The sequence below is a fragment of the Kockovaella imperatae genome (genome assembly GCF_002102565.1).
Source record: "Kockovaella imperatae strain NRRL Y-17943 chromosome Unknown BD324scaffold_5, whole genome shotgun sequence".
Taxonomy (NCBI): domain Eukaryota; kingdom Fungi; phylum Basidiomycota; class Tremellomycetes; order Tremellales; family Cuniculitremaceae; genus Kockovaella; species Kockovaella imperatae.
In genome coordinates, this window is record NW_019028945.1 from 500,530 (window position 1) to 525,866 (window position 25,337).

At 51.3% G+C, this 25,337-nt stretch overlaps 11 protein-coding genes across 11 annotated transcripts; 8 read left to right on the forward strand and 3 right to left on the reverse strand.

Annotated features, from left to right (window-relative positions):
- Positions 1–231: 231 nt before the first annotated feature.
- On the forward strand, positions 232–737 carry BD324DRAFT_650285 (thioredoxin; the record flags this gene model as incomplete). The annotated part of the gene is made up of 4 exons (XM_022018123.1): positions 232–273; positions 333–473; positions 551–655; positions 711–737. 4 exons carry the CDS (start codon positions 232–234, stop codon positions 735–737), a joined length of 315 nt encoding a protein of 104 aa, XP_021871723.1.
- A 648-nt stretch (positions 738–1,385) lies between these two features.
- BD324DRAFT_623092 (hypothetical protein) lies at positions 1,386–5,242 on the forward strand. Its single transcript, XM_022015547.1, has 13 exons — positions 1,386–1,965; positions 2,023–2,494; positions 2,536–2,673; positions 2,715–2,981; positions 3,020–3,202; positions 3,244–3,321; positions 3,359–3,505; positions 3,542–3,878; positions 3,920–4,021; positions 4,064–4,244; positions 4,289–4,604; positions 4,654–4,702; positions 4,759–5,242. Exons 1-13 carry the CDS (start codon positions 1,758–1,760, stop codon positions 5,080–5,082), a joined length of 2,802 nt encoding a protein of 933 aa, XP_021871724.1. The 5' UTR covers positions 1,386–1,757; the 3' UTR covers positions 5,083–5,242.
- BD324DRAFT_623093 (BRCA2, oligonucleotide/oligosaccharide-binding, domain 1-domain-containing protein) lies at positions 5,243–8,036 on the reverse strand. The gene is made up of 9 exons (XM_022015548.1): positions 7,050–8,036; positions 6,930–7,011; positions 6,638–6,889; positions 6,324–6,600; positions 5,993–6,280; positions 5,829–5,946; positions 5,617–5,789; positions 5,415–5,573; positions 5,243–5,375 (listed from the first exon to the last, which is right to left on the reverse strand). Exons 1-9 carry the CDS (start codon positions 7,978–7,980, stop codon positions 5,250–5,252), a joined length of 2,406 nt encoding a protein of 801 aa, XP_021871725.1. The 5' UTR covers positions 7,981–8,036; the 3' UTR covers positions 5,243–5,249.
- A 153-nt stretch (positions 8,037–8,189) lies between these two features.
- BD324DRAFT_623098 (hypothetical protein) lies at positions 8,190–14,918 on the forward strand. The gene is made up of 36 exons (XM_022015549.1): positions 8,190–9,313; positions 9,352–9,477; positions 9,527–9,900; positions 9,948–9,996; positions 10,034–10,070; positions 10,123–10,187; positions 10,244–10,367; positions 10,410–10,560; positions 10,607–10,730; positions 10,776–11,027; positions 11,068–11,295; positions 11,346–11,421; positions 11,460–11,509; positions 11,557–11,610; positions 11,660–11,808; positions 11,869–12,225; positions 12,263–12,284; positions 12,333–12,469; positions 12,516–12,603; positions 12,645–12,764; positions 12,806–12,896; positions 12,937–13,088; positions 13,136–13,202; positions 13,241–13,263; positions 13,301–13,437; positions 13,484–13,539; positions 13,594–13,702; positions 13,739–13,898; positions 13,944–14,175; positions 14,214–14,258; positions 14,303–14,370; positions 14,416–14,433; positions 14,472–14,542; positions 14,580–14,601; positions 14,641–14,717; positions 14,769–14,918. The coding sequence occupies exons 1-36, from the start codon at positions 8,425–8,427 to the stop codon at positions 14,844–14,846; spliced, it is 4,878 nt and encodes a 1,625-aa protein (XP_021871726.1). The 5' UTR covers positions 8,190–8,424; the 3' UTR covers positions 14,847–14,918.
- Positions 14,919–15,029: 111 nt separating this feature from the next.
- BD324DRAFT_578376 (hypothetical protein) lies at positions 15,030–16,175 on the forward strand (the record flags this gene model as incomplete). The annotated part of the gene is made up of 4 exons (XM_022013317.1): positions 15,030–15,210; positions 15,255–15,424; positions 15,478–15,821; positions 15,881–16,175. 4 exons carry the CDS (start codon positions 15,030–15,032, stop codon positions 16,173–16,175), a joined length of 990 nt encoding a protein of 329 aa, XP_021871727.1.
- A 110-nt stretch (positions 16,176–16,285) lies between these two features.
- On the forward strand, positions 16,286–17,011 carry BD324DRAFT_623102 (hypothetical protein). The gene is made up of 4 exons (XM_022015550.1): positions 16,286–16,535; positions 16,586–16,706; positions 16,759–16,819; positions 16,871–17,011. Exons 1-4 carry the CDS (start codon positions 16,404–16,406, stop codon positions 16,998–17,000), a joined length of 444 nt encoding a protein of 147 aa, XP_021871728.1. The 5' UTR covers positions 16,286–16,403; the 3' UTR covers positions 17,001–17,011.
- BD324DRAFT_623111 (P-loop containing nucleoside triphosphate hydrolase protein) lies at positions 17,012–18,402 on the reverse strand. The gene is made up of 10 exons (XM_022015551.1): positions 18,239–18,402; positions 18,114–18,119; positions 18,027–18,054; positions 17,953–17,976; positions 17,641–17,900; positions 17,547–17,589; positions 17,463–17,500; positions 17,367–17,413; positions 17,191–17,317; positions 17,012–17,140 (listed from the first exon to the last, which is right to left on the reverse strand). The coding sequence occupies exons 1-10, from the start codon at positions 18,287–18,289 to the stop codon at positions 17,123–17,125; spliced, it is 642 nt and encodes a 213-aa protein (XP_021871729.1). The 5' UTR covers positions 18,290–18,402; the 3' UTR covers positions 17,012–17,122.
- A 137-nt stretch (positions 18,403–18,539) lies between these two features.
- On the forward strand, positions 18,540–20,043 carry BD324DRAFT_623113 (XAP5, circadian clock regulator-domain-containing protein). The gene is made up of 10 exons (XM_022015552.1): positions 18,540–18,633; positions 18,696–18,731; positions 18,782–18,954; positions 18,996–19,332; positions 19,375–19,473; positions 19,527–19,547; positions 19,585–19,704; positions 19,752–19,802; positions 19,854–19,910; positions 19,948–20,043. Exons 1-10 carry the CDS (start codon positions 18,565–18,567, stop codon positions 19,957–19,959), a joined length of 975 nt encoding a protein of 324 aa, XP_021871730.1. The 5' UTR covers positions 18,540–18,564; the 3' UTR covers positions 19,960–20,043.
- Positions 20,044–20,178: 135 nt separating this feature from the next.
- Positions 20,179–21,741, forward strand: BD324DRAFT_650294 (hypothetical protein; the record flags this gene model as incomplete). Its single annotated transcript, XM_022018124.1, has 8 exons — positions 20,179–20,407; positions 20,458–20,465; positions 20,514–20,604; positions 20,647–20,721; positions 20,757–20,835; positions 20,880–20,912; positions 20,952–21,289; positions 21,329–21,741. 8 exons carry the CDS (start codon positions 20,179–20,181, stop codon positions 21,739–21,741), a joined length of 1,266 nt encoding a protein of 421 aa, XP_021871731.1.
- Positions 21,742–22,990: 1,249 nt separating this feature from the next.
- On the reverse strand, positions 22,991–23,687 carry BD324DRAFT_395331 (hypothetical protein). The gene is made up of 2 exons (XM_022012675.1): positions 23,130–23,687; positions 22,991–23,089 (listed from the first exon to the last, which is right to left on the reverse strand). The coding sequence occupies exon 1, from the start codon at positions 23,526–23,528 to the stop codon at positions 23,184–23,186; it is 345 nt and encodes a 114-aa protein (XP_021871732.1). The 5' UTR covers positions 23,529–23,687; the 3' UTR covers positions 22,991–23,089; positions 23,130–23,183.
- Positions 23,688–24,176: 489 nt separating this feature from the next.
- Positions 24,177–25,337, forward strand: BD324DRAFT_650295 (hypothetical protein; the record flags this gene model as incomplete). Its single annotated transcript, XM_022018125.1, has 7 exons — positions 24,177–24,584; positions 24,636–24,739; positions 24,788–24,946; positions 24,987–25,036; positions 25,092–25,162; positions 25,199–25,276; positions 25,314–25,337. 7 exons carry the CDS (start codon positions 24,177–24,179, stop codon positions 25,335–25,337), a joined length of 894 nt encoding a protein of 297 aa, XP_021871733.1.

A 25,337-nucleotide genomic window follows, 5' to 3' on the forward strand; every position in this document is an offset into this window, starting at 1 on the left:
TGAGTTCTGGTTTGAGACTGGTCAGCACAGCGATCCTCAGTTGGAATCGTATATATATATATAGAGAGAGAGAGAGAGGGTTCTATCAGGCAAAGGGGTCATCATCCCATCTACTCTTCCCAACCGCACTACCGCACTTTTGACATAGCCAGATAAAGATCTGACGCGCAGTACCCCTTGCATCTAGACCTTGAACGTTCATACCCCTCCTATTTTCTTTCACCTTACACCATGGTTAAAGCTATCGAGTCTTACGACGAGTTCAAGAAGTTGGTGAGTGCCGAGAGACTGAGGACTCGGACATGCCTTGTGCTGATGAATATCCCTTTCAGACCGGCGGTTCCGATGTTGTCGTTGTCGACTACTGGGCCACATGGTGCGGTCCATGCAAGATGATCTCTCCTCATTTTGAGAAGATGGAGGCGAAATATCCCAACATCAAATTCGCCAAAGTCGATGTTGATGACCAGGAGGTGAGTGCTGAGATGGAGCTGGACGGAGAAGCCACTTTGAACTGTTTTGGCACTACTAACACTGCGTCCTACCTTAGCAAATCGCCCAAGAGGAGAGTATCCGAGCCATGCCTACGTTCGCCGCTTACAAGGATGGTAAACGGATCAAGGAGTTTGCCGGCGCCCACGTCCAAAAATTGACCGTGAGTGTTGCCTGATGGTAAAAAGTTCGGTGCTGATTCATCTCTTCTACTCAAGGCTCTGCTCGACGAGGTCTCTGCTTAATAAACGTTGTACATGTCGTTCTTCCCCCCCATCTCCCTCCCTCTTGCCAGATGAGAATGTATGCCAGTGCTGCATTCCGATCCTTCTCAGACGCATCATCCTGAACCTCTTAGTGCCCTATTTCTTGGCACTGGATAGTTGCATCCCGAACCGAGGCGGGGGAATAGGGAATGCCACAAGTGACAAGACCAGAGACGCTCTCTCTCTCTCTGAGAAGGCCGATCTGCTGACATTGACATACTGCCAACGTTGGGACTCATCCGTACCTGGTCTAGAACTGAGTTTTTCCGGCTAATAGAGGACCCAGACCCATCCCGCGGGGTCCTTGGTATTTTGGTGCCTGCCTGTTTTGATTCCATTCCATCTTGCTTCTCGGCCCCGGGATGGAGGGTGTCCCATCAACGAGTTTCAAAGGTAGCGGTGCAGAGTCGCTTCAGACTGAGAGAGCCCTTGTACTCTGATTGACGTTACACATCGCGCAGTGGGGTCATATGGAAAGGCTACTACTCCAAGTGCAACTGCTAATCCTGTACTCACGTTCAACCCTCACCCGCCCCCCTACCTTTCCACTTTCTGGGGAACCATTTGCCTGTCATATAGGCACCAGACTAAATGACTGAATGCCGCTTGTTTCAAGGGGGACAGAGAGGGGGGGGGATCAGTGCATGAGAGACCCTAACCCGCTCTCTCCCTCTCTCCTTGAAACCTGACGACCACCGTGGACCATGTCACACGGGAACCCCTCACTGCCGCCGCCATCGTCGTCGTCGTTGCCGCTGACCTTTCTTATATCTTCAAGACTTGAGGACAGTGATATCTCACCTACCATCTGCTGTCATCATCTCCACGTCCCAGCGCTGCATCACCGGGCGGCGTTCCCGTGTCACCTCTATCTCTGTGTCTTTGTCTAGTGTCACATCTGTCTTCATACGATTCTCATATTGGACCCCCGGCTCGGTGTCTTCTTGGGTAACCTCCTCCTCCTCGTGGCCAACTCTCAGTCTCCCGCCGGCAATCGCCATGGCCTCATCCTCGATCCCCGCCATGAACTACCACGAACCCTCGTCCCCCACACAAGACTTTCTCACCTTTGACCTCGAGGCAAAGGGACCACTGACCGGTCAACAACACACACACAGTGTCACACTTGCTGCACCGGTGGATAATCAAAACCTTGATCTGGCATCATCGTTTGATTCGAGCCTATTCCATCCAGACCTATTCCAACGTGAGTCCCTATTGTCCCGTATTAGATCCATCGTTGAGACTGGCCGTCTCTCGTCAGCGCCTCAACCCTTGACAACAGCTCATTCTACCGTCGCCTTTAACCACCTTCCATTACAACCACATCATCATCCTCATCAACAACAACATCACCACACCCTCAGTCACGCTTCCTCGTACTCTTCCCTGCACTCTGCAGCTTCAGCCTCCGATATGGGATCAGGTAACGGACTGTGGGTCACCACCGATGAATCACCTTACGCAACACCATATGATCACTCTCGCAACTCGTCCTTCTCGTTCGACCCGGCAACGACACCCATCCACAATCTCATCAGTGGAGACTGGACCATGCCGTTGCTGCAGCAACCCGTTCAGCCATGTATCCCTCTCGAGACGATCTCGGCCAACCGACCGAGTCAACCTCTTTTCATCGAAACTCAAAGACTGGGCAGGACCTCTGTCGATCGACTCAAGGGAACTTACCGCTCGCAGCCTTACGCTAGACAGCGATCAGAATCTCTTTCCGTCAAGTGAGTCGGAGGTACGCTGTTGATCACGCTGAACATACCAGGTCAGAAGCCGACGACGATCTACCTGCTCTCCTCAGTGCTTCGACCAATGCCAGTATCCAGACATCGCAGCATCCTCAGACACCGTGGAGCAATACGTTGATCCAAGGTGTGGACCGTATGACCTTGCACCACCGAAGGTAGCTGTGGACCTGTACACTGAGGCACTGACCGTCTCCAGAACGAGCTCTGCAGCTTCGAATACCGCACTGAATCACCATGCGACCTCTCGACGACCCATGCTTTCCCGAACGCAAAGAAGCTTCACCGTGTCCAGCTTCAAGCCCCCAAGCCAGCCTGATGTTTCCGAGGAATTGCATCTTTCTGGCACGCCCGAAGACCGAGAGATCGCCGTTCGCAACGCCTTGACGGAAGATGCCACTGCCATCTCGACCATGACAAATTCGTCGCAAGCAGACAAATACCGCAGTATCTGGGTCAGGCGATGGTGAGTCTGCTGGACCTAGGGTGAAGCTGATCGCCTAGGCTGCGTCTGTGCTACGTCCATGATGTCACCTCCACCGTCCCTCGTCAAGGCCTCTATGCGTCTTACACCATATCGTGCGAAGAGTATGGTCTCAAACCGATTAATTCAGCTTCGTTCGGGAAAGCAGTACGCAATGCTTATCCTGGGATCAGGACCCGTAGGCTTGGTCACAGAGGCAACTCGTGGGTCGTCGATATTGGGATCTCATGTTGATATTATCCAGGAAATACCATTATGTCTCTTTACGTCCGGCCATTCGCACCGAAGCAGAACGACTCAACAATTATGGCGACTCGAGCGGGTGAGAAGAAGATTGGGGAATGCAACTGATACATCAGGCAACGGCACGTTGCACTGGGAGATGGTCCGGTAGCAGACCTTTTGGACGACTTTAGTAACAGTCAAGATGGCAGTTACGAAATGAACGATGAAGGTGATGAGGAGGATGACGAGGATGATCTTGAATGCCATGATTTGCTTGACTCGTGAGCTCAAACTTGGGGCTTGCCGTTGATTGGCAGCACTTTATCCAATTTTGAGTCCATCAGCAATCTAAGCCAGCTTGACAATTCTGGACACACGACTTCCACCGGTCTATCGATGCCTCGCCGACCCGTCGGAGGATTCTCGCGGCGCCACACCACTTCCATGATGCCATCTGTGGACATCAACGTCGACCTTCCCTCCATGCACGTGCAGACTCCGGTCTTCAATCTTCCGAATTTTCCTCGCCTCGCGGAGCAAGTTCCCATCCCCGGCGAGCTACCTGCAGAATCTTTTTGGCAGAGCTTTTGCCAACATCAAGAGGCGCTTGCCAATTGCGTGCGGAATCTACAATGGGGCACCTTTTCAGATCTCGTGAGTCATCTCCGAGGTCATCCTCGCTGACCGACAAACAGTGCTCCACATTTTGGGCCCATCTTGGTGCAGACGACGTCCAAGCGAGTCAACAGCTCCACATCAACGAGCTTGTCGTCAGAGCCATGGCTTGCAGCTTTGACGTGAGTCCAGGTTTGTGCGACTGCAGCTGAATTCCATTTCAGCATTTCACCGCTATACTCCTCGAGCATGTTCACGTCCCGACGACCTCAGCCGAGGATCTCTCAACGCTGCGACATTTTGCCACTGAATTCCGTTCTGTCTTTGAGGTATCTCACAGACACTTCATCTCAGAGGTTTCTGGACCTCGCGTCGAGCTCGCTGTGCGGTTCACTCACTTGATTAGTGAGATCCTGCACGTGATATGGGACACTCTGACCCTTACACAGTCCGAATTTGGGATCTACAACAAGTTACATGCGCCTTGGCACCTTTTCTCTCAGATGACAAACAAGTCAAAAGCTTGCTACTGTCCTGGGACAAGTTGGACTACAAGAGCCTGTCAGATCAGTGCATGTTAGCATGTGGCTGTGAGGAAGACTTTTTGCAGAATATTCTCTTCCAGTTTCGCCAGTGGCTAGCGGAATTGGTGGGATCGGACAATACTGGTGAACAATCTGTCGAGATGCTCGGGGAATGGCTTTCGTCTGCCGTGGACATTATCAAGAACCGAGACCTGGATTCCGAACGCAAGACCTCTCGATCGTGAGCAGAGACGCAAACACGCATACAGGCTGATGTTGATGTCTTATAGACTAGTCACCAAGACGGGATTCATCACTTCCCAGATCCTTCGGGACTTTGTAAGTTCAATTTTCAGGTTTGCCCCCTCCCCCCCCCTCCTCGCTCATTGGTTCAGACTCTCAGGAGCGATTCAACCTTTGGTATCTTCCAACTGATCAAGACTTGGGTCGACGATTGGGTGTCCGTGATCGTTCTTCGCGAGACTGCACTCAGCATTGATAATCTTGAAATGCGACGGACACCCTCCGACATGCGTGTCATGATCCCATCTCAATCCTCAACTTCCCGCAGTCTCGAAGTCAATACGGCGATTCCTCCTCTGCTCTTTCACGGTCACGGTGTTCTCATGCCGGGTAAGGGTTCGCTCTCTTTCGGAGTTGGAGTCGATCACATGGCTATCACGCCAAAGCAAAATTTCCAGCAATCTGTCAATCTTTGAGAGATGAACGCAGCTCGGCTTGTGGTCAGCCCGGCCCGGTTGTATATACGTAGAATGGTGGGCTGTAGGATTCGCAATTGTTCCAAGAGGTGGGGAAAATGTGCCATACTGATTCATCTCTCGGGGGGAACATGAATGCATGCATACAACAGGGTTGAAATGTCGACTCAGACTGAATCTCCAGGGTACCATCGAGTGTCTCGTCGTGTGTGAAGGTAAATTTCGCGAGTGGTCGTATCGTTAGGGTGTGGCACTGCCCAGTCTCCAGCGCGACCGGGTGCGAGGTTTGAGATCTGCCGTTAAGACACGGTGGCCGATCTGGAATCACTCACCAGATACCTTCCTCCTGCTTTGAGAATATCCGGAGGAAGCTGATCACAATCCCAAATATTCACCATGGCGACCCGTCTGCCGGGTTCTCGATCTCCAATCTGCGCATCAGTCACACGTGCCACTCGAAAGCTTCTCGTGTCGCGCGCTGGGCAGAGTCTCTGGAAACGCGGTCAGCGAAGTCAAGCGATCGATCTCACGTACCTCAATTTCGTGTTGAACATGGTACGATCTCGACTCGACAGCCGCAGAGCAGTGAGACCTTGCCCTCTGTATGAGTCGCGAAGCCATCTTGCTGGAAAGTGTCTGAATTTTTCTCAGAGGATTCCCTGCATGCGTGATAGAGTCGAATAAATCATCCTCGTCCAGGGATTCTCCTACATCGATGTCAGTGCGGTGCATCGTCTTTGACCCACCCGTCCCGATCTTTGATTGCTCAGCACAGGAAACCAGTGCTTCTAAGATTTGCTCTGATTTGGCAACCTCATCATCGGCTTCACTGGTCAGACGAACAGTCTCAGTCTCCCTTCGATCCTAGACCAAGTCAGCATGTCACCTGTGATCTCTGGTCTCGTCCCACCTTCCAAGCTGAAACCCGACGTGATTCTTCCGCCTCGTCCCACGGAGCTTCGTTTTGACCCTTTTGAGCACTCATATAAGCCTTCGGGAAAAGTTTGTCGAGCTTGACATCGACTAGGGCAATGGTGCCACCATCGACAGAAATACTGCACAGACTCGATACGAAAGGATCTCGTTGCCGGCCTAGTCGAGTATCCCAACGCGACAGCGAGCAAGAGTTTGCAGTGAGCATAAGACAACACATGTTGCTGATTTCCAGTGGGTCCTCTCCTTCTGCGCCCGGGGCGAGCTGGGGCGGATGAGCCTAACACATTCTCTCGGCAATGACCAACCTTGACACCACAAATAGCGAGCTTCCTGCCTACACATACCCGACCTCTGTCCACCGCACGTTTCAGCGCGGAGTCGATCTGTGCGTTGATCCTATACCAGCCATCCGTGAGCTCCAGGATGACCTGCTGCTCGGGCTGCTTGGAGTCCTTTGATGCCGGCACAACCATTCGTCTGACCTTGGACACGCATAATACCATGGGTACCGAAGGAGGAGTATCGTTTTCTCGTATGCGTCTGACAAGGGATCGTTGAGCGTGCCCAAATTCTCGTTCATATCTGCAAAACATCAGTGTGACAGGATCTGAAAGCTTACCGATACTTGAGTTGACGTATCACTTCGTCAAGAGTCCACAAATTGGGAAACAATGACGGCTGAGCTTGACACTCCCCTGCAAGCTTCCACAGTATCTGCCCCCAGTGGTTTGAAGCCCAAGCTCGGGACACTAAGCCACAGCCATCTCGCCGCAAATCGTCAATGACTGTGTCAAAAGGGACCAAGATTCCATTCTTCAGGAATGAATAATTCGAAGCATTCTCCAGGGTCAGACGCAGGACATGTTCCGGACTGGACATCTTCAGCTGGACAGAGTGAAAGACAGACTCACATCTTGTGCTCTTCATAATCCGAGTCTGTATAATATTGTGGTTTGAGAAACGCCTCTCGAAGTGTGCTACGACTGTCGGATGCTACACATCATCAGCAATGACGAGGCGCGGACACTCGCCTGTGAGGTCGAAGACGGACCTGTGAACGACTGAAACAGCTTGAGCGGGAGGCGTCGCCACTGGGGCTCGAATGCCCGATGCCAGCTTGCTCTGGGGAATCTTGAATGGAGTGACAAAACCCTTTCGTCTGGATCCTGAAACGGGTGAGGACGTTGAGCTCATTCCTAGTCGACGCTGAGTGACTGGGGTTCTGATATCAACAGCTTTTTGGCGAGTGATATCCATAGCAGCGGGAGTGGATGGACCGGCAGAATTGCCAAGCGTCGATCGGAGCGGGGTTCGACCAACACTGACAGGAGGTCGAAATGGGGTAATTGAGATAGGCGGTGTGGAGCACGCTTGTGAGGCTCTCGTGGGTGGAGCATCGTTCTGACTTGTTTCATCAAAAAAGGTCGCTGCGAGTCTTCTTGCCGCCTCGCTAGGAGGTGGAATGGCTTTTCCGTTGGACGTCGAGAAGAGAGAGGTGGGGGGTGTCGGTACGAGAGGCTTGCATGGCCCGCTTTCAGGCTGCTCTGCATCTTGTGCAGAGTCAAATAGTGCAGAAACCTTTGCAAAGGCATCATCAGAGGGAGCTGGTAGCGAATGACCATTCCCCGTCTTGAATAGAGAAGTTGGTGGTCCTGCCTCATCCAGCTTTTGTCTTTTCGATGCAGGTCCTTCTTCCGGATCTTGACTGGCACTCGCTACCAGAGTCATGGCCTGCCGCAACGCCTCTTCAGACGGCGGTGGTAGCTTGACACCTCTCGCATTTGCAAAGCCAGTGAATGCTGGTAGTTCGACGCTAGACAAGTCCTCACCGAAGGGTTGAGACGGAGGTGGCGACGATGGGTGGTGATTGGAACTACCATCCTGAAGATCATCGTCAAAGTCGTTCGAGTCCAGTCCGAAAAGGAGTGATTCGATCTCGCGGGGATCGACTTGAGAGATCATGGCCGGTCGAATTTCATTACATAGCGTATATGAGATAATCACGAGGTCTATTGCTGAAATAAGAGTGAAGCACAGGTCCCTGGCTGATTTGATTGATCAGTCGCGTCGATAACACCACGTGTCACGTATAGCTACGCTATCTCGGATCCGAAGCTCTGGCATATGACGAGTGAGTGAGGTCCAAAAATTATTATTATTATCATTATCGCTTTCGAGTCTGCCAGGAATCTCACCATCTTCGAATCACACCCACCTTTGTTCCTCCTGCTGATCACCAGGAGCTGGTCTGGAGTTTCTTTGTTCCCAAGAACGTTTCTATCCCAATCCTGATCCATTTTCACCAAAAACCTAGCGTCCACTATCATCACCGGCCCACGCGGGCATCATAGATCTCTCCTCGACCTGGACCATCTACAATCGATTTCTTTGGACGATACTGAGATCATGTCGGCATCTACAGCATTTTCTGTCGTCACTCCAGCGTCTCTTCCTGCTGTAGCAGTGGTATCGCTGCTCGTCTACTTGACATCAAAGAGCACCTCGCCGTTCCGACAGCCTCGGTTGCGACTACCGACGAAAACCAGCGAACCGCTTCATGGAAAATCCGCCAAAGATCCCTTCGACCTATCCGAGGATACTTTGATATACCAGGATGGAGCTCCGATACAAGAGGAGCGATTCTGGCGAAGGGTGGTCCGTCTCAAGATTGCATACCTCGTCACGCTCACCCTGGCATCGGTTTGCAATGTCCTCCTCTGTATCAACACCGTACAGGGACATGGAGTGAGGGGGAAGAGCTTAACTTATATCATGGTCATACCTGCACATGCCATCTCACTCTTTATCTGTGCGCATAACATACGCTGTCGTCAAGTTGCTTCCAATTGGGCCGGTATAATCCACCTTTCCGTCCTCACATTCCTCCAATTGACAGTTCTGGCCATATTGACCCTCCTTCCTTCGACTCCGATGCCCTCTTCGAGCCATGAATCCCTTCTCAGAACATCTGGTCAAGTTATACAGTCCATACCGGTCAAGACACTTCGGGCACTCTTACCCTTGCTACACATTCCGCCCATGGTCATCATATCTTTTACTCGTCGCGGACCCCCTCGCCATTTCCCTTTGAATGCCATCTATCCGGCCAAAATTACGACTGCCGTGCCTCCCAATGACGAGTCTCTCGATTCGAGTATTCCAAACGTCTCGGAGGAGGTCGAGGCTACAGTCCCCGAGTGGCTCATTTTCAGTTATGCCACCAATGTCGTGAAGAAGGGCAATGTCCGGGAGACCATGGATGTCTGGAACCTTCCCGTCTTGCCCGGTCAAATGCGTGAGTCTGTCTGATTCTTCCAAGCTCAATCGTACCAGGTGCTCTACCATCCTACCAAATCATGAAGTCAGCTTACCAAAGAGCCACTAAACGACTTGGCAGACTGGAAGGCTTCAATCTTCTTTGGAGATTGGCAAAGGCAAACAAGGGGCCCCTCTTCGCTCGTCAGTCCACATTGCATATCCTGATGTTCCGATACTGATAGTGACAAAGAAACTCTACTTGCTGCCGCCACTGGTGCTGGATACTATCTTCCTCACTGGCTGCTTCGGGAATTCCTCGTTTACTTGGAAAATGACACCGGCCGGTCTCAACCTGCCTGGGGATGGTTATTGGCATTTGGTCTGTTCCTCTCCAACGCTGTCATCTACGTTGCCTCGGGTGTCTTGTGGTCAATTAGCACGACCATGCTGCAAGGCGCAATCAAACTCCAACTGAATGGTATACTCTACGCAAAGACATTGGTCAAAAAAGATACAGCTGCGACTGGAGAATCATTAGGCCATGGGGAAAAGAAGGGTGAGGAAGAAGGGGAGTCCGAAAAAGAAGGGGGAGAGGAGGAAGTCAACTCGAAAACGCAGATCATGGCGAGTTAACTCCGCTGAAACCTTTTCGAGACTGACACTAGAATTAGACCTTGTTTACTGTCGATGTTGACCGTGTCATCGAATTTGTTTTCCACGGTGAGCTCGAGAGACCTCGTTATGGCTGATATAGTAGAATTTTCCCTCATCGACGCGCCCATTGAGATCGTGGTGTACGTATAATGATCCTGACCTCCTTCTCGGGTCATCTCTGATCTCATGCAGTGCCACCTTGTTCTTGTACAAATTACTGGGAATTTCAGCTTTGGTCGGCCTTTTGGGAACCCTTCGTAAGTGCCATGATACCATGTGTGCACTTGGGAGATTTGCGCTGATACAGCCATAGTCAGCTTGCCGCTCAGCCACCTTGCCTCAAAGGTCGTGGTTGATGTACAGGAGAACCTCATGAAGACGCGCGACCAAAGAACGGCGCTTATGAATGAGGTACTCCAAGGCATCCGCATGCTGAAGTGAGCCCTGCGATCCTACACCTGCTCTATCTGATGATTCAGGTTCATGGCTTGGGAGCGATCTTTTGAGCACCGCATCCATGCGATTCGAAGGAAGGAACTGCATTGGCAAGCACGAAACTACCAAATTGAGGTACTGTTCAATATTCTTTGGGCAGTCACGCCGGTGATCGTAACCGTCATTTCGCTGCTAGTGAGATGAACTGTCAACAGAGTGAATACGAAGCTGACCCAACTAGCACTTCACCTTGGTCAGAGGCCAAAATCTGTCGCCATCAATTGCATTCACATCCATCGCTGTCTTTGGCGAGCTCTCTTACGCACTCACAGTATTGCCCGAGACTTTCATTCAGGCATTGCAGGGTAAGTTGCCCTCTTCGGCAGTCTCCAAAGGCTGATATCTATTAGGATTTGTATCTTGCCGCCGCATCGAGAAATATCTGTCTCTGCCTGAGATTGAGCCTGTTCAAGCGACGGAACCTGAAGCAGACATCACTGTCACCAAAGCCACATTCACCTGGCCGAGAGATGACAGCAACGAGAGACAAGGCTCCGAATCTGGGTCATCGGTAGCAGTGACGCCCAAGACCGCGTTCATGCTGTACGACTTGACCTTGCGCTTCCCTCATGGCAAGCTCTCACTTATCTGCGGTCGACTCGGTGGGTACACGATCAAGATTGTTGGATTAATTGAGCACAGGGTCCGGCAAATCGTTGCTCCTCGCTGGTCTGCTCGGCGAAGCCGATTTGCTGACTGGGGAGATGTTATGTCCACGTTCATCGCCAGACTCCATGTCCGCTTCGGAACGCAAAGGCATCAACGAGGAGGACTGGATATCGAAAGACATGGTAGCATACGTCCCACAGCAAGCATGGTTACAGAATGCTTCCATCAAAGAGAATATCTTGTTCAACAGCCCTTGGAACGGTGCGACTGCTTTCATCACGCTCCTGACAAATTGCTGAGACCAAGTTTAGAGTCTCGCTATCAACAGGTTCTTGAGAGTTGCTCTTTGATATCCGACTTGAAAATTCTGGAGGATGGCGACGAGACGTGGGTGAATCAGGCAACCTGTGACTAATCGTGCTCAGTGAAATCGGTGAGAAGGGTCTCAACTTGAGTGGTGGTCAGAAGGCCAGAGGTAGGTCAACGTAAGATGAGGTAGTCCAGCTTCTCATCACATCTCAGTCTCCCTGGCGCGTGCCGTCTACAGTCGAGCTGGGACCCTGCTTCTGGACGATGGTGGGAGCCATGTGTCACGTCACACTGATCGTGCTAATAATGAGCGAAGTCCTTAGTGCCGTGGATGCGCATACTGCTCATGCTCTGCTGGTTAACTGTCTACAAGGCGACATACTCCGAGGCCGAACCGTCCTGCTGGTCTCACACCATGCAGCCTTAGTCTCACCAGCTGCTGCATACATCGTTGCGCTGGATAATGTAAGTGCCTTTTGGAGCCTGAACAACACAGATGAACAGCTGACCGCCTTCTCATTTCAGGGATCGGTCAAGTTCTCTGGCACTCGAGAAGACTTCGTCGCCCGAGGTCTCATGAGCGAATTGGACAACGAGGAGTCGGCTCAACCAAAAGTGGAAGAAGTCGATAAAGCCATGACCAAGGCGAAGCCGTCCCACAAAAGCTTGGCTTCCGTGTCAGGATCATCACAGGAACCGGACTCAGAAACAAGCTCTTTGGCGCCAGACGACGGAGATACCTTGGCCAACTCTGAATCCGCAGAAGGAAAGCAAGAAGGAAAGCAAGAAGGAAAGCAAGAACGGCGACCGAGGAAACTGGTAGAGGATGAGAAGCGAGCCACCGGTCGGATTGCTTGGTCCGTGTGGCAGACATACTTTAAGGTGCGTTTTGTGAGCAAGATCAGCCGCTGATGATCAGGCTTTAGGAGGAGGCTTCTGGTGTAAGCTTTCAATTTCGACGGTCGAAGCCACGACTGATGCTTTTCCAGGGATCATCTTCGCTCTTGGCCTTGCCGCGGCAATGCTTATGCCTCTAGCTGGTAAGGCCTGGATGAGCTACTGGACCGGTTCAGATCCGCGTCATCCTCAACACAGTACTGCATTCTTCGTCATCGGTTACGCCATTGTGAGTGTACTGGCCAGATTGTTAGTCGTCAGCTGAACAGAACCAGGTCTCGATCGGTGGCTGTGTCGTCACGAACATCCCGTTCGCCGTGGCTTACTATGGATCTCTGCAAGCGAGCAAGAAGCTTCATGATGGTACATCACTGTGAGAAGAATCGCGCTCACCCACATCGTAGCTATGCTGCAGAGCGTGCTCTTTGCGACGTTGCGCTTCCACGATACGACATCTAGAGGGCGTCTCTTGAATAGATTTGGAAAAGACATCGAAGGCCTAGACTCTAGCATGGTCGACAATTGTAAGCTTACGATCGTGAGAATGGACGCTGAGGCATGCTAGTCGTCCGCAGTCTTAGTTATGGCTTGTATGTCGCGGTGACGTTCGTCTCCATAACCTATGTCGGTGGGGCGCCCTTCATCTTCGCTGGATGGTAAGCAACATGCCCCGCTTAGACTGCTGACGGAGTCAAGCGTGATCCTGGTCATCTACTACCGAGCAGGATCAATTTATGGACAGACGTCGCGGGATATGAGGCGACTTGACTCTATCACAAAATCGCCTCTGTATTCCCTCTTTGGCGAGACGGTGTCAGGTGTTGCGGTCATCCGGGCTTTTGGCGCTAGTAAGTCCATGATCTGACAATGAGGCACCGCTCACTACTTTGATCAGGCACCGTGTCCCTCAAAACCATGCTGCGGCTAGCGGATACGAATATTCTAGCTTTCGTGTGGACATGGTGAGTTTGACGAAGACTACAGGCGGCTGAGCCAACAGGACTGTCAACCGTTGGCTTTCTGGTAGGTAGCTGCCCCTCGGACACCACTGATAAGCCAGCTCGGTTCAATCTCCTGTCCTCGGCCGTCATCGGCGTGACTGCCTTCGTGGTCTTGCTCTCTCCTGGCGTCAATGCTGCAATGGCAGGCTTCGCCCTTGCTTTTGCGGGGACCTTGTCGCATGACCTGTTGTTTATGGTGCGTTGCATGGCGGACCTCTTCGAGCAGTGCTGAGTTATCCTAGGTGCGGCGTTTTGTGCAGCTCGAACAGAGCATGGTGGCCTTGGAGAGGATCAAAGAGTGAGATCCATCCACCGTGACTGCCGGGGGACCGCGCTCACGACGGACTCCCAGATACTCTGAACTTAATACAGAAGCTCCCGAATTTGTCGAGCCTCGACCTCCTAAGTCTTGGCCTGATCAAGGTCAGATTTCTGTTCAGGATTTAGTCATACGCTATGCCGTGAGTCATATCGTGGTGCTCGGCGCTCATGAGCAGCCCGATCTTCCCGATGTCCTGCACGGCCTGTCATTCGAAGTCGCGGCCCAGCAGAAGATTGGAATCGTTGGTCCTACTGGCTGCGGTAAATCCACACTTGCGCTCAGTTTCTTCCGCTTCGTGGAAGCTACCAAAGGTCGGATCATCATCGATGGAATCGGTGAGCGTGGTGGTTCCACGATACGAGATCATACTTAGCAATCAGACATTTCGCACATTGGTCTCACCGACCTTCGAAGCCGAGTCACGATCATCCCTCAAGACCCGATGATTCTTTCCGGAACGATAAGATCTGCCCTTGATGTCTTTGACGAATATGAAGATGCGGATATCTTTGCTGCTCTGAAGCGTGTTCATCTCCTGCCAAGCGACGAGGATGAGATTGTTGACGAATCCGCCAATAAAAACATGTTCAGAGATCTATCAAACCCAGTCAGGTAGGTTGCCAGTCAGATTGCCGGGCTGATCAGTGAAGCGAAGGCGGAGATAATTTCTCGAGTGGAGAGAAGCAATTGATCTGGTACGTCCACATCCTTGACTACGACAGGCGCTGATGCACACCAGCATGGCTCGAGCGATACTCAGGAGGAACCGCTTGATCTTCATGGACGAAGCTACAGCTTCCATCGATTGTGGGTAGACTCTAAGCTCTTGAGTATCGGTCTGACGCCTCGAAGATGAGACAGACGAGCTTAGTGAGTTAATATTCCCTTGTGTAATGCTAATGTGTCAGTCTCAAAAACCATCCGCGAGGAGTTTTCGACTTCAACGATTGTCACGATCGCGCACAGAATTCGCACAATTGTGAGTGATCTGCGTCAGCTGTAGTGCTGATATGTAGATCGATTTCGACAAAGTATTAGGTGAGAGCAGACTGAACGAACATCGGCTGACCTTCTCAGTCATGGATCAAGGCCATATCGCAGAATATGAGAATCCCGCAGTGTTGTTGCGCGATCATCAGTCAAAGTTTTACGCCGTAAGTGGAGCACCTGAACGACTTTCCTACTTCACTTAACTTGTTCATCAGCTGTGTAAGGCCACTGGGAAGGCTGAGTTCAAGATTCTCAAATCTATGGCGTTTGAGAGCGAGCGAAAGTCCCGGTAGCAAGCACTCTTGTATTCCGTCATTCTAGATCTTCGGCATTTTATTACCCAAAATGTATCTCTTGCTTGGCCCCACTTTCACCTCCACTTCGGACCTCCACCTTTCCATCCACTCCTCATAAAGTATGAATGAGATGTGGTATGAGATATCACCTTTGAACTTTTACATCACATCATCGCTATCATGTCCCAAAGTCAAGCAGCATCATTCACGCAAGATGTCACGCTCGGTGAGAAGAACCTCACGGATCCTAGCTTGCCATCAGCTCCTCGTAAGAAGAGAGTTGTCGTCACTGGTGGATCGGGCAAGCTAGGACGATGGGTCGTTCGAGAAATGGTGGAGCATGGATGGCAGGTCCTCAATCGTGAGTCATGGAAAATTCAGTAGACACATCGCTCATCAAGTTAGTGGACAAGTCTGCGCCTGCGCCGTCCGAGAAGGATGTCCCCGCCAGATTCATCATTGCCGATCTCACCAACTACGGCGAAGTCATCGCCCTCTTGAGCGAATTGGATGCTGCATATCGTGGTATTGACGCTGTCATTCACCTCGCAGCGCTTCCAGCCCCCGGAATGGCGGTGAGTCCTGCTCTGCTACAAGTTCGACACCTTTTATTGACCCAGCATACCAGGCAAATCACGTCATTTTCCATACCAATGTCACTCAGACTTACAACGTTCTCGAGGCTGCGAGGGTTCTGCGTATCCAAAACATTGCACTCGCATCGTCGGAAACAGTATTCGGCATCCCTCTCAATCCCCATTTGCCTACCAAGCTGCCCCTGACCGAAGAGGTTGAAAGACCTGAATCTTCATACTCCCTCTCAAAGCTCTTAGGCGAGAAGATGAGCGAGCAATTCTGTCGATGGGATCCTGAGCTCAAAATTATCAACATTCGTCTCAGCAATGTAATTCCTCCGGAGGACTATGGCAAATTCCAGACATGGCAGGACGATCCTTGGACCCGATCGTGGAAGTGAGTTTAGGGAACTGATCTCCCCTCAACTGTCAGTCACTGACAATGTGGCTTTATAGTGGCTTTGGCTACATTGACCCTCGTGATTGTGCCCAGGCATTCCGCTTATCATTGGAGAAGCCACTCAAGGGAACTCATGTGTTCAACATCGCGAACGCCGACTCGACTTACACCGCGCCAACCGCGGACCTCGTGAAGAAGGTGTTCCCGACCGTTCAGTACACCGCAGAGACCGACAATCCTCGGGAAAGTCTGATTAGTATCAAAAAAGCACGAGAAGTGCTGGGGTATGAGCCTAAGTACGACTGGCAGAGCGAGATCACCAAGCTTCAAGGTCATAAGAACGCAGCCTAGCTATGAAACATGGGTTGCATGCATATAGTCTTTCTACAGTCACGTGGTCGAGTTCCGATCGTCGGCAAAGCATGCATCGAAGAAAATCAGTCAGGCCAACTTGCTGCTGACCTCAACACTCTAGCTCGTATTGTTTTGCTTCTTGACGAGTCCCTCAGCCATAGCAGATCGGCCCTCGCCAATTTACTCTTGAACCCTCAAACGTAGTCTGTAGCCCTGTCATAGGTCATGGCTTCCAATCATGCTGAAGGCTCGACTGGCCCTTCAGGATCCTCACCTGCTCTTCCCTCCGTCTCCCCAGCCCCAGCGGGTGGGTCCAGGTCCGGCAGTTCTTGGTCCGAAGTTGGCCAAGCATTGAAAGTGAGCCCTATTTCTGTGATCCTCCTACGGTTGTTCACTGAAATCGTCAGACCATCAGACCAGTTGAGGACCTAAAAAACGTCGGTAGTATTCCTTGCGGACGTGATAGTCTCCTGTATGGCATCGGCGGAGGAGTAGGCATCGGCTGCCTTCGATACCTGAGCTCATCGAGTGGGTCCAATCAATATGGGTTATTTCTATCTGCTGACAGAGTCCAACGCAGATCCCAGGGTAGCCGGTAACTGGGCTGTAGGGAGTTTTATGCTCATAGCCATCTATCAATGGTGATCCTCCTTGCCATATCTTCTCCAGATCTCGCTGACCGCGGTTTCCAGGGAGGCATGCCGTGGAGAGCGCAAGCGGCAAGAGGAGAAACTCAAGGTGCTGTCGGAAAAGTATCCCCATCGCCACGTCTCAAATCTCACAAAGGGACGTCCAAACGATGAAAACAGTAATCCGAGTTGAGGACTCATGCATATGCTCTACTCTACGATTATCATCCGCTCGTTCACACGACGTCCACAAACATCCCGGGTCATGAAGGGGTCATTCTGGAGACAGGCAGAAGGCGGCAAGGAATAAAGGTTTTAGAGATCGGCGTCGTCCTGCATACTCGTCAGCGACAACACATAGCCACACAGTCGATTCAACATACCTCGTCCGGCAGAGGCGCATTCGCCGCCTGTTTGAGCTCGTTCTCGTACTGAGCGATAAGAGCAGGATCGACTTGCACCTCGGGAGGCGCAAGAGCAGGTGCGGCAACGAATTCCAGACTTTGGTTACTAAGAGAGAGGTTAGCCCAAAGTCGACCGAAAAGCTTCGAGGACCAACCCGACCAGCTTGCGGGCAAGCCAGAGGAAAGGTTTCTCGAAATTGTACTACGAGACGGTCAGCGGACTTCTGGATATTGAAGGAAGCTCGACTTGCGTTGGACTTCGCCGAAATTTCGTAGTATTGTATGTTCTCTGGGGTACCGTCAGTGAGGGCCTGGGTGTGCAGATCAAGACTCGCTCTTGCGGTGGAATGTAACTCCCTTCGTGCTAACTTTACGTTCCTGTCGAGTCGTTCAGCCACCATCTTACAGCTTTCGGCAAGAACTACTTACCTTCACATCGACCTTGTTACCACAGAGCACGATGGGGATGTTCTCACAGACCCTCTCCAAATCTCTGTGCCAGTTTGGGACATTCTTGTAGGTGATACGAGAGGTGACATCAAACATGATGATTCCACATTGTCCTTGAATGTAGTATCCATCCCTCAGACCTCCGAACTTCTCCTGGCCTGCAGTGTCCCAGACGTTGAAGCAAATGGTTCCAAAGTTGGTGTGGAATGTCAAAGGGTGAACCTCGACACCGAGAGTGGCTGGCCAAAAGGATCAGACGAAAGCTACACGCATGAGAGTCGATGTACTGACCGATGTATTTCTTCTCAAATTCACCTGATGACGGTATCAGTATGATTCGGCTGCTGTAAGAAACGCTCCCTCACCGGTCAAGTGACGTTTGACGAAAGTAGTCTGAGGGCGATTGCTGCGGTCAGTGAAAAGTCTGTCGGTGCGAGGAGTACCACACCCACTTTCCCTAGATTCCACAACAAGCTCATTGTCAGCCATTCATTGTTCGTCTCATACTTGTCTGTCACATACCCTGGAGAGGAAGTATCAGCGGATCTGTTATGCCTGCCTGACCATCATGACTCACTGTACCACCATCACCGCACAACACCATTTTAAAAGTAGCTTGGTTCTCCATTTTGTGAGATATATTCAGATTCGTACGCGTCGATCGATCAGTCCAGTGCTCTCTGCTGCGTCGCCAGAAGAGGTAGCAAGTTGCAACGAGAGAAGTGAAGGAAGATGGGTGTGATGTAGAAAGAATCGCTTCAACCAGAGTGAGTGTTTGGTTGTATGGAAAATAATATTTATCAAGGTGGTTATTTTTCACCATTTTATCCCAGAATTCTACGTCTACGCGGGGTCACGTCACATTAGCATATCTCGCCATGAAACCACATCCGACATTCCATCATGGCTGGTGGACCGCCTGAAGAGACGTTGCCTCATGTATACTTGGCAAGACAGCGTGAGAGAGAAGCGGTGCGTTGCAATCATGTGTCCAGCATGGCATGAACGAGCTGAATGCGTCTAGCCGGGTTTAGGCTGAGCACCAACGACAAAAGGATGCCATATTAAAAGTCAGTGAATGCTCGTATGGTAGCTTTCTGCGGCTCACATCAAGGCGCAGGAATCCCAGAAAGATCATACAGCGGATCGATTTATTGGAATCACGGAGAACATTGATGAGAAGCTCAAGAAATCCACCATTGGGCTGGTGACACTTGATGACTTCAAGAAGACGCGGGAGGATCTAGAGGAGGAGCAAAGGCAGAGGGCTGCTCAGTCTGCCGCGGAGAAGAGGTTTGTTGCAGTCGCCTTCTTGATATCGCTGACCGCCTCAGCGGTGGTCCCAGCAAATCCAAACGATCTAAAAAGAAGGAAAAGGTCAAACTGTCCTTCGCGGAGGATGAGGACGAGGTCTCGAGCGACTTAGACAGCAAGAAACGGTCGCGGCCGGGTTCAGAGGGCCAGGAGGACGTGCCGAGCACCAAGCGGATAGCCAAGAATCCTAGTGTTGATACCTCCTTCTTACCGGATCGCGACCGGGAGGAGGAAGAGCGATTACAACGAGAAGATCTGAGAAAGGAATGGCTGGCGAAACAAGAGCTGACCAAGAGCGAAGCGATCGAGGTAACATACTCTTACTGGGATGGTAGTGGACATCGTAAAACGGTAGAGGTGAGTCCGGTTTTTAAGAACCCTATTCTGATCATTCTACAGTGCAAGAAAGGCGATGATATAGCGACTTTTCTGGGCAAATGTCGCTCCCAAGTTTCTGAGCTCCGTGGCACCAGCGTTGATAATTTGATGTACATTAAGGTACGCCTTAATCTCCATATACCGCGCTTTCTGTGCTGAAGATTGCTACCCAGGAGGATCTCATTATACCCCACGTAGGCCATGCTTCACATATTATCAGCTGAGGCTCAGCATTACACCTTTTATGACTTCATCATCAACAAGGCTCGTGGAAAGTCTGGTCCGCTTTTCAATTTCGACGTGCATGACGATATCCGCATGGTGGCAGATGCGACTGTCGAGAAAGATGAGGTAAGACTGCTTGGCAAAGTAGCCACGAGTCTCATGGATGCTTGCAGTCTCATGCTGGAAAAGTCGTTCAGCGGTCGTGGTATAATCGCTTCAAACATGTGAGAGCGCAAGGTAGATAGCAAGTATTCCTACTGACTGGTGCTCAACAGATCTTTCCGGCATCTCGCTGGGAAGTGTATGATCCGGATAAGAACTACGGCCATTATGTGAGTAGAAAGTGCTCTGATAGCTCATCCAACTCAGCGTATCGCTTGACATAAATACCGGCCGGCGAAGAAGATCACGTGCTTCAATAGGAAGTTTCAGATATTTTGAACCTGAAGTTGTATTCACTTCGTAGTGTAACAATAGCAGTCCATGACATGCTCAGCACAGGTCAACGGACTTCTGCGCAACATACTTTCTCGCAGTAGACCAACGATCCGCACAACCGTACTTTTAACGCAGAGGCGTCGTCTTTCCGAGCACATTATAATGACCATTGGACGTGACTCGCCAGCCGAAGCTCCCCCATCGAAAAGGTCGAAGTTACGCCATGTCGAAGATGAGTCGATCGGCGTACTCGACTCTGCTTCATCTGCAGATGAGGAGGCTCGAGTCAAAGAGATCATGCAGGAGCCAGTCGAGGTGACCAAATCCTACGACTTTGAGATAGATTATCGGGATAAATTGGTGCTCGCACCTATGGTCCGCAGCGGAACCTGTATGTGGCGAGCTTTTGTGCGATGTCTGGCTTCAGCTTATACTTCTCAGTGCCAGCCGTGAGCAGAGCTCACGTCAATGTGGCATATTACTGACCTCGGACTCAGCGATTACTATCGCTCTATTACGGAGCTGGACTGGTCTGGTCACCCGAGATTGTCGATCGGGCGATAATTGGGGCGACGAGAACCGTTGATGGTTAGTGAGACGTGTTGGGATTCGAAAAACTCACCCGCGTAGAGAAGACTGGGGTGATCACCTATTCAAAGGGTCAGGGACCCATCTTCACAACACATCCTGTTGAAAAACCCTACCGTACGAAGCCTCGCCTTTCCGGGCTGATTTGGCAGTCATTTTTCAGATCGGCTCGTCAGATCCAGCTTTAGCTTTGGAGGCTGCCAAGACAGTACAGCAAGATGTATCAGGAATGTGAGCAGTCTACCTATTTTAGCAACGGTGCTTACAAATGACAGAGATCTCAATTGCGGCTGTCCAAAGCCTTTCTCGTGCGGACAAAGCTTTTGATATCTGCTGAACGACTACAGAACCCATGCTGGCATGGGTGCCGCTCTCCTCTCCACACCTGACCTCTTGATTTCCATCCTTCGCAATCTCATTGCGCACATCCCGTTGCCGGTTTCGTGCAAGATTCGACTTCTCCCTACACAATCTTCCACGCTGGTCCTCGCAGCACGTCTTCTCAAGACTGGAATACGCAACCTGACTGTGCACTGCCGCACAAGGAACATGCGGTCCTCGGAAAAGGCTTTATGGGAACGACTGTCTGACATAGTCAAGCTGGGCAAGGCTAGAGGAGTGCCGATTATCTGCAATGGAGATGGTGATGGCTGGTCTAATTGGACTTTCATTCGCGATATGACCGGTGAGCCCATTTGTTTCAGAACGAAGCTCATTGTACCAGGGGCAGACTCTCTAATGATTGCGCGAGCCGCGGAGCGTAATCCATCAGTCTTCTCGCAGGGTGGTCCAAAATCCAACGTCGAGACAGTCTTGCCGAAAATGCTGCAATTGGTGGATCAACTAGGTCATCATTGGTCGAATGCCAGATTTCTACTGATGCAGTATCATCCTGCTGGGTCTGGATTATCTAAGGATGAGAAGAAACGCATCCAAGATGCTCTCACGACGAGCAAATCGGTCGAGGAGGCTGCAGCAAAACTCAATGTGTGTCTTTCGGAAGGTCCAACAGTCATGCAGGAAATAATAAGGATTCTGGGTGGAAGCTCTAAGGAGGACTCCAAGCTTTCCCAGGCCACGGTGGCTCCATCTCCTCCAATAGATGATCCAGAGGAAGCGTTGTACAATTCAGCTTAGGTTGAGCAGCTCCGCATCTATAGACATGTTGTAACGAGACAAGCTTCTACCATTGTTTTCCGCTGCTCGATATTGGCCTTAGGCATTAGTCATGTACGATGCCTGCTCTTACGTGGAAGTCGGCTGACAAGGGGGAGTTATCCACCATCCTGGCCAGAGCCTGCAACTGGACGACCGCACTTTGTAGATGGCCTGCCGAGATGCCATTATCGGTGGGCAGTCGCAGTAGCCGCCTGCGTGTCCGACACCAACCCTCGAATGAGGGCCGTATTACGGTTGCTTGCCTGGCACTCATTGTTGAGGGTACCTTGAGGGACCACTTGTGCCTCAGGGCAAATCGGGCAAATGATGGCTCCATGGAAGATGGCAAGTTGTGCTGATTCTCAGGGATAGCACACGAAGAGAAGCACTTACATGCAACATGCCGGCGGAGATCACGGACCAGGTTGAGATCCATTGTTGCCGGAGCTGGCTGGGTCCAATTTGCCCGCTATTCTTCCAAGCTGTACATAGGCAGTACATCCAGTACCAGTGATCGGCAAGTTCCCCAATCGGGATCAGCCCCGAGTCGAATGCGCATATCGCGGCCTCCAGGAGGCACTCGATTCTGGCGGCGAGGCAGTCCGATGCTAAGAGCGTAAAGTGTGGGCCGAAGCTCTTAAGCTGCTCGACAAAAAGGTAGTGCTGGTACCATTCGAAAGCGAGTCGTTGGTTCATTCTCCTCCGCCTAGCCGGACCCTTCAGTGAGGCGCACATGGTCTCAATGACACACTACAATCGTCAGATGTTATAGATCCGTATATTCACATATTGGATCGAGTGCGACCATCTCCGAACCTCCTCACGCTTATCAGCAGGGACAGTTGTAATGAGAGCTGATAGCATGTTCAGGTCGCAAATGAGCATGGGCGACGAGATGTCCCTCGCCAAATTCGACGACCGAACGCGAAGGGTGTCGAGTACCGCGGTCTGACGTTAGCCTGCGCGATTGAGGAGACCGACTTTGAGGGCAGATTGTACCACAGGCGGTCGGACTTGCGTCCTCGGCCAGGCCAACATCTGATTGCGTCAGCACAAATACCTCTGCTTGACAAACCGGCCACAGATCACTCCGAAATGTTGTCGTCACGTTCTTCGAATTCAGCAGGCCAGCAGTGACTGATCTGATCACATCATTCGCGAATGCAGGAGTTGGATGATCTGCTGCTGGCAAGGGTGAGACCTGTCGGAGACGATATAAAACGTTCGTCTCTCCCCTTCGGGAGCTCCGATTGCTCTTGATCCAAGGAGCTGAAATGTCTGCAGATCCCTCGAACTCCGGAACGCTAGCTAGAGAGCACAATATATGCTTTGCCGTGCATCAGCAGCGCTTCAGATCAGAGTCTCACTTGCCGAAGGACCAATCGCGAACGCAATTCATCCTTCCAAGGAGCTGAGGAGCCTCAGCATCTGCTTGTTCCCAACCCGAGCGTATCCGCACCAGGAATATCGTCACAGCGTGCCATAGCACTTCGCAGCTCCCTAACAATATCATGCACTGTATCGTCAAGCCTGACAGGAATTCCGAATGTGTCGAGCCAAGCATCTTCGAAATCGTGAACATGGCCCCTGCTCAGCTCCTGAACCGCCAGCTCAACGCATTTGGCGAAGGCAAGGCTGTAGGCGCGGACAAATGGGGCAAGCGATGTAGCATTTTCTGGATGAAAAGCTAGCTCCGGCCTGTGATAATACACACAGGCGAACACCGTTCGAGCAAGACTGGCTCCATCCAGAAATGACGCCTTCATAGCTATGAGTTCAGTAATTGCATATCACGTACCTCTGCGAGGCGCATCTGATCCACGATTTCGCATACATGTTGATAATTGGTGAAAGTCAGTAGTGACTGGTCATCAAAACGGCCCCTAGAGCGACAGCAATCGCCTTGAGCTTGACAGACCTATTCAAATGTGAGAGAGACACTTCATCACGCGCAATCCTCTCGCCGCATACCTCAAGCGCATTCATCAAGTCCGCCGTTGCTGAGGTCTCTGCCCTGACTGACCACCCATCCGGGACGTCTGCAGACCCAAGAGTGAGTCACGACTTAAGGACGATCTTGCCAGTCACTGACTCTGGGCTGCTAATTGAAACCATTCAGTAATGTCTTGCAGGTGGGCGTGCATGCTGGCGATACCATGAGGAGTCATCATGAATCATCTCTCGCGCACGAGTTATTATCAGCTAGCTGCGACTCTGGCGATTAATTTACGTAAGAGGCAAAGTAAAACACGTCCCCTTGAACAAGCGGTGTTCTTTGCTCTGACACTGCTCAACCTCCTCTCTGGCTCATCGTCAACATCGCCAACTTCACTGGCCTCGCCGCTCGTCTTCAACACAAGACTGTCTGAACCCTCAACCAGAGCCATTCGAGACTACCTTGCCTGCTTCGCAACATGTCCGGGCAACACAATTACTCAGATCCATACGCGAGGGATCAACATTATGGTCATGCTCAATCAACACCGTTCCAAGACAGCCGGTCCGCCGTTGGCCAGTCACCACAAGCTCCATCTTTCCTCGCGCCAAACCAGAGCTCTGAGAAGATTCTAGATGGGGATAGTTTCGGTGAACCTGTGCAACGCGCGCATCCAGGTCGGCAGGGTCTACAGAGTACGACAAAATCATGGGCAGAAATGGGCCCTCCGCCGCGCAGTACAGGTATTCTTCGGATGTGGAGGAAAGATGAGCGTGGTCCACAGTGGTTCAGGGGGGGAGGATTGAGGTCTGGTTTTCGCTTGTTCTTTTGTTGCTTGATCATCGCATTGATCACGATCGTAAGCGTGGTGTTGGCGATCGCTTTGGTGAGCTGTTGCAGCTTATCATATTCCTCATCTTTTGACGCATCATGATAGTACGTCAGACCTCCAAATGTGACCCTCGACAGCGTCACATTAGGATCTAACCCTGTATCCTTGACGTCTACTGGGCTGAATGTCACATTCGATTTGGGAATCAGGTGGGATTGGACGTTGCTTTCAGTTAGTATCGACTGACCTGTTTGCAGCGTCTCAAACCCTAACTGGTTCAATGTCGACTTCAAGGAGATCAAGGCGACAGCCAAGTACCCGGGCTACAGCTCGATTCCCTTTGGAGGCGGCATCCTCTACAATGCCAATTTCCGAGGATACTCGGATTCTACATTTCAGTTTCCCTTGACATTAAAGTAAGCCCTGTCGGATTTGCCGGCTACTGACATTTATCAGCTACACCACAGCTGCGGACCCCAACCGTGTGATTCTCAATGACCTTATCAGTGCGTGCAGCAATGCAGCTTCCAACACGTAGGAGCCAGCTGATTCTTCTTTCAGGCAAATGTGGTGTTTCTGGAGGCGAAAAACAAGATATCACGATTGACTATGACCTGGACTTGAAGCTGCGGGTAGGTCTGAAACCACGGGATCAAGTTGACGCGCAGGTCGTTGGCATTACCGTGGACCCAAGAATCAGTAGTAGTGCCAGTTTTTTGTGTCCGATCAGTGCGAGTGATATACAGGTACGATCATTACATACGCTCTAGCTGACACGCCCAGAGTATCATCGGCAGCAGCAACTGA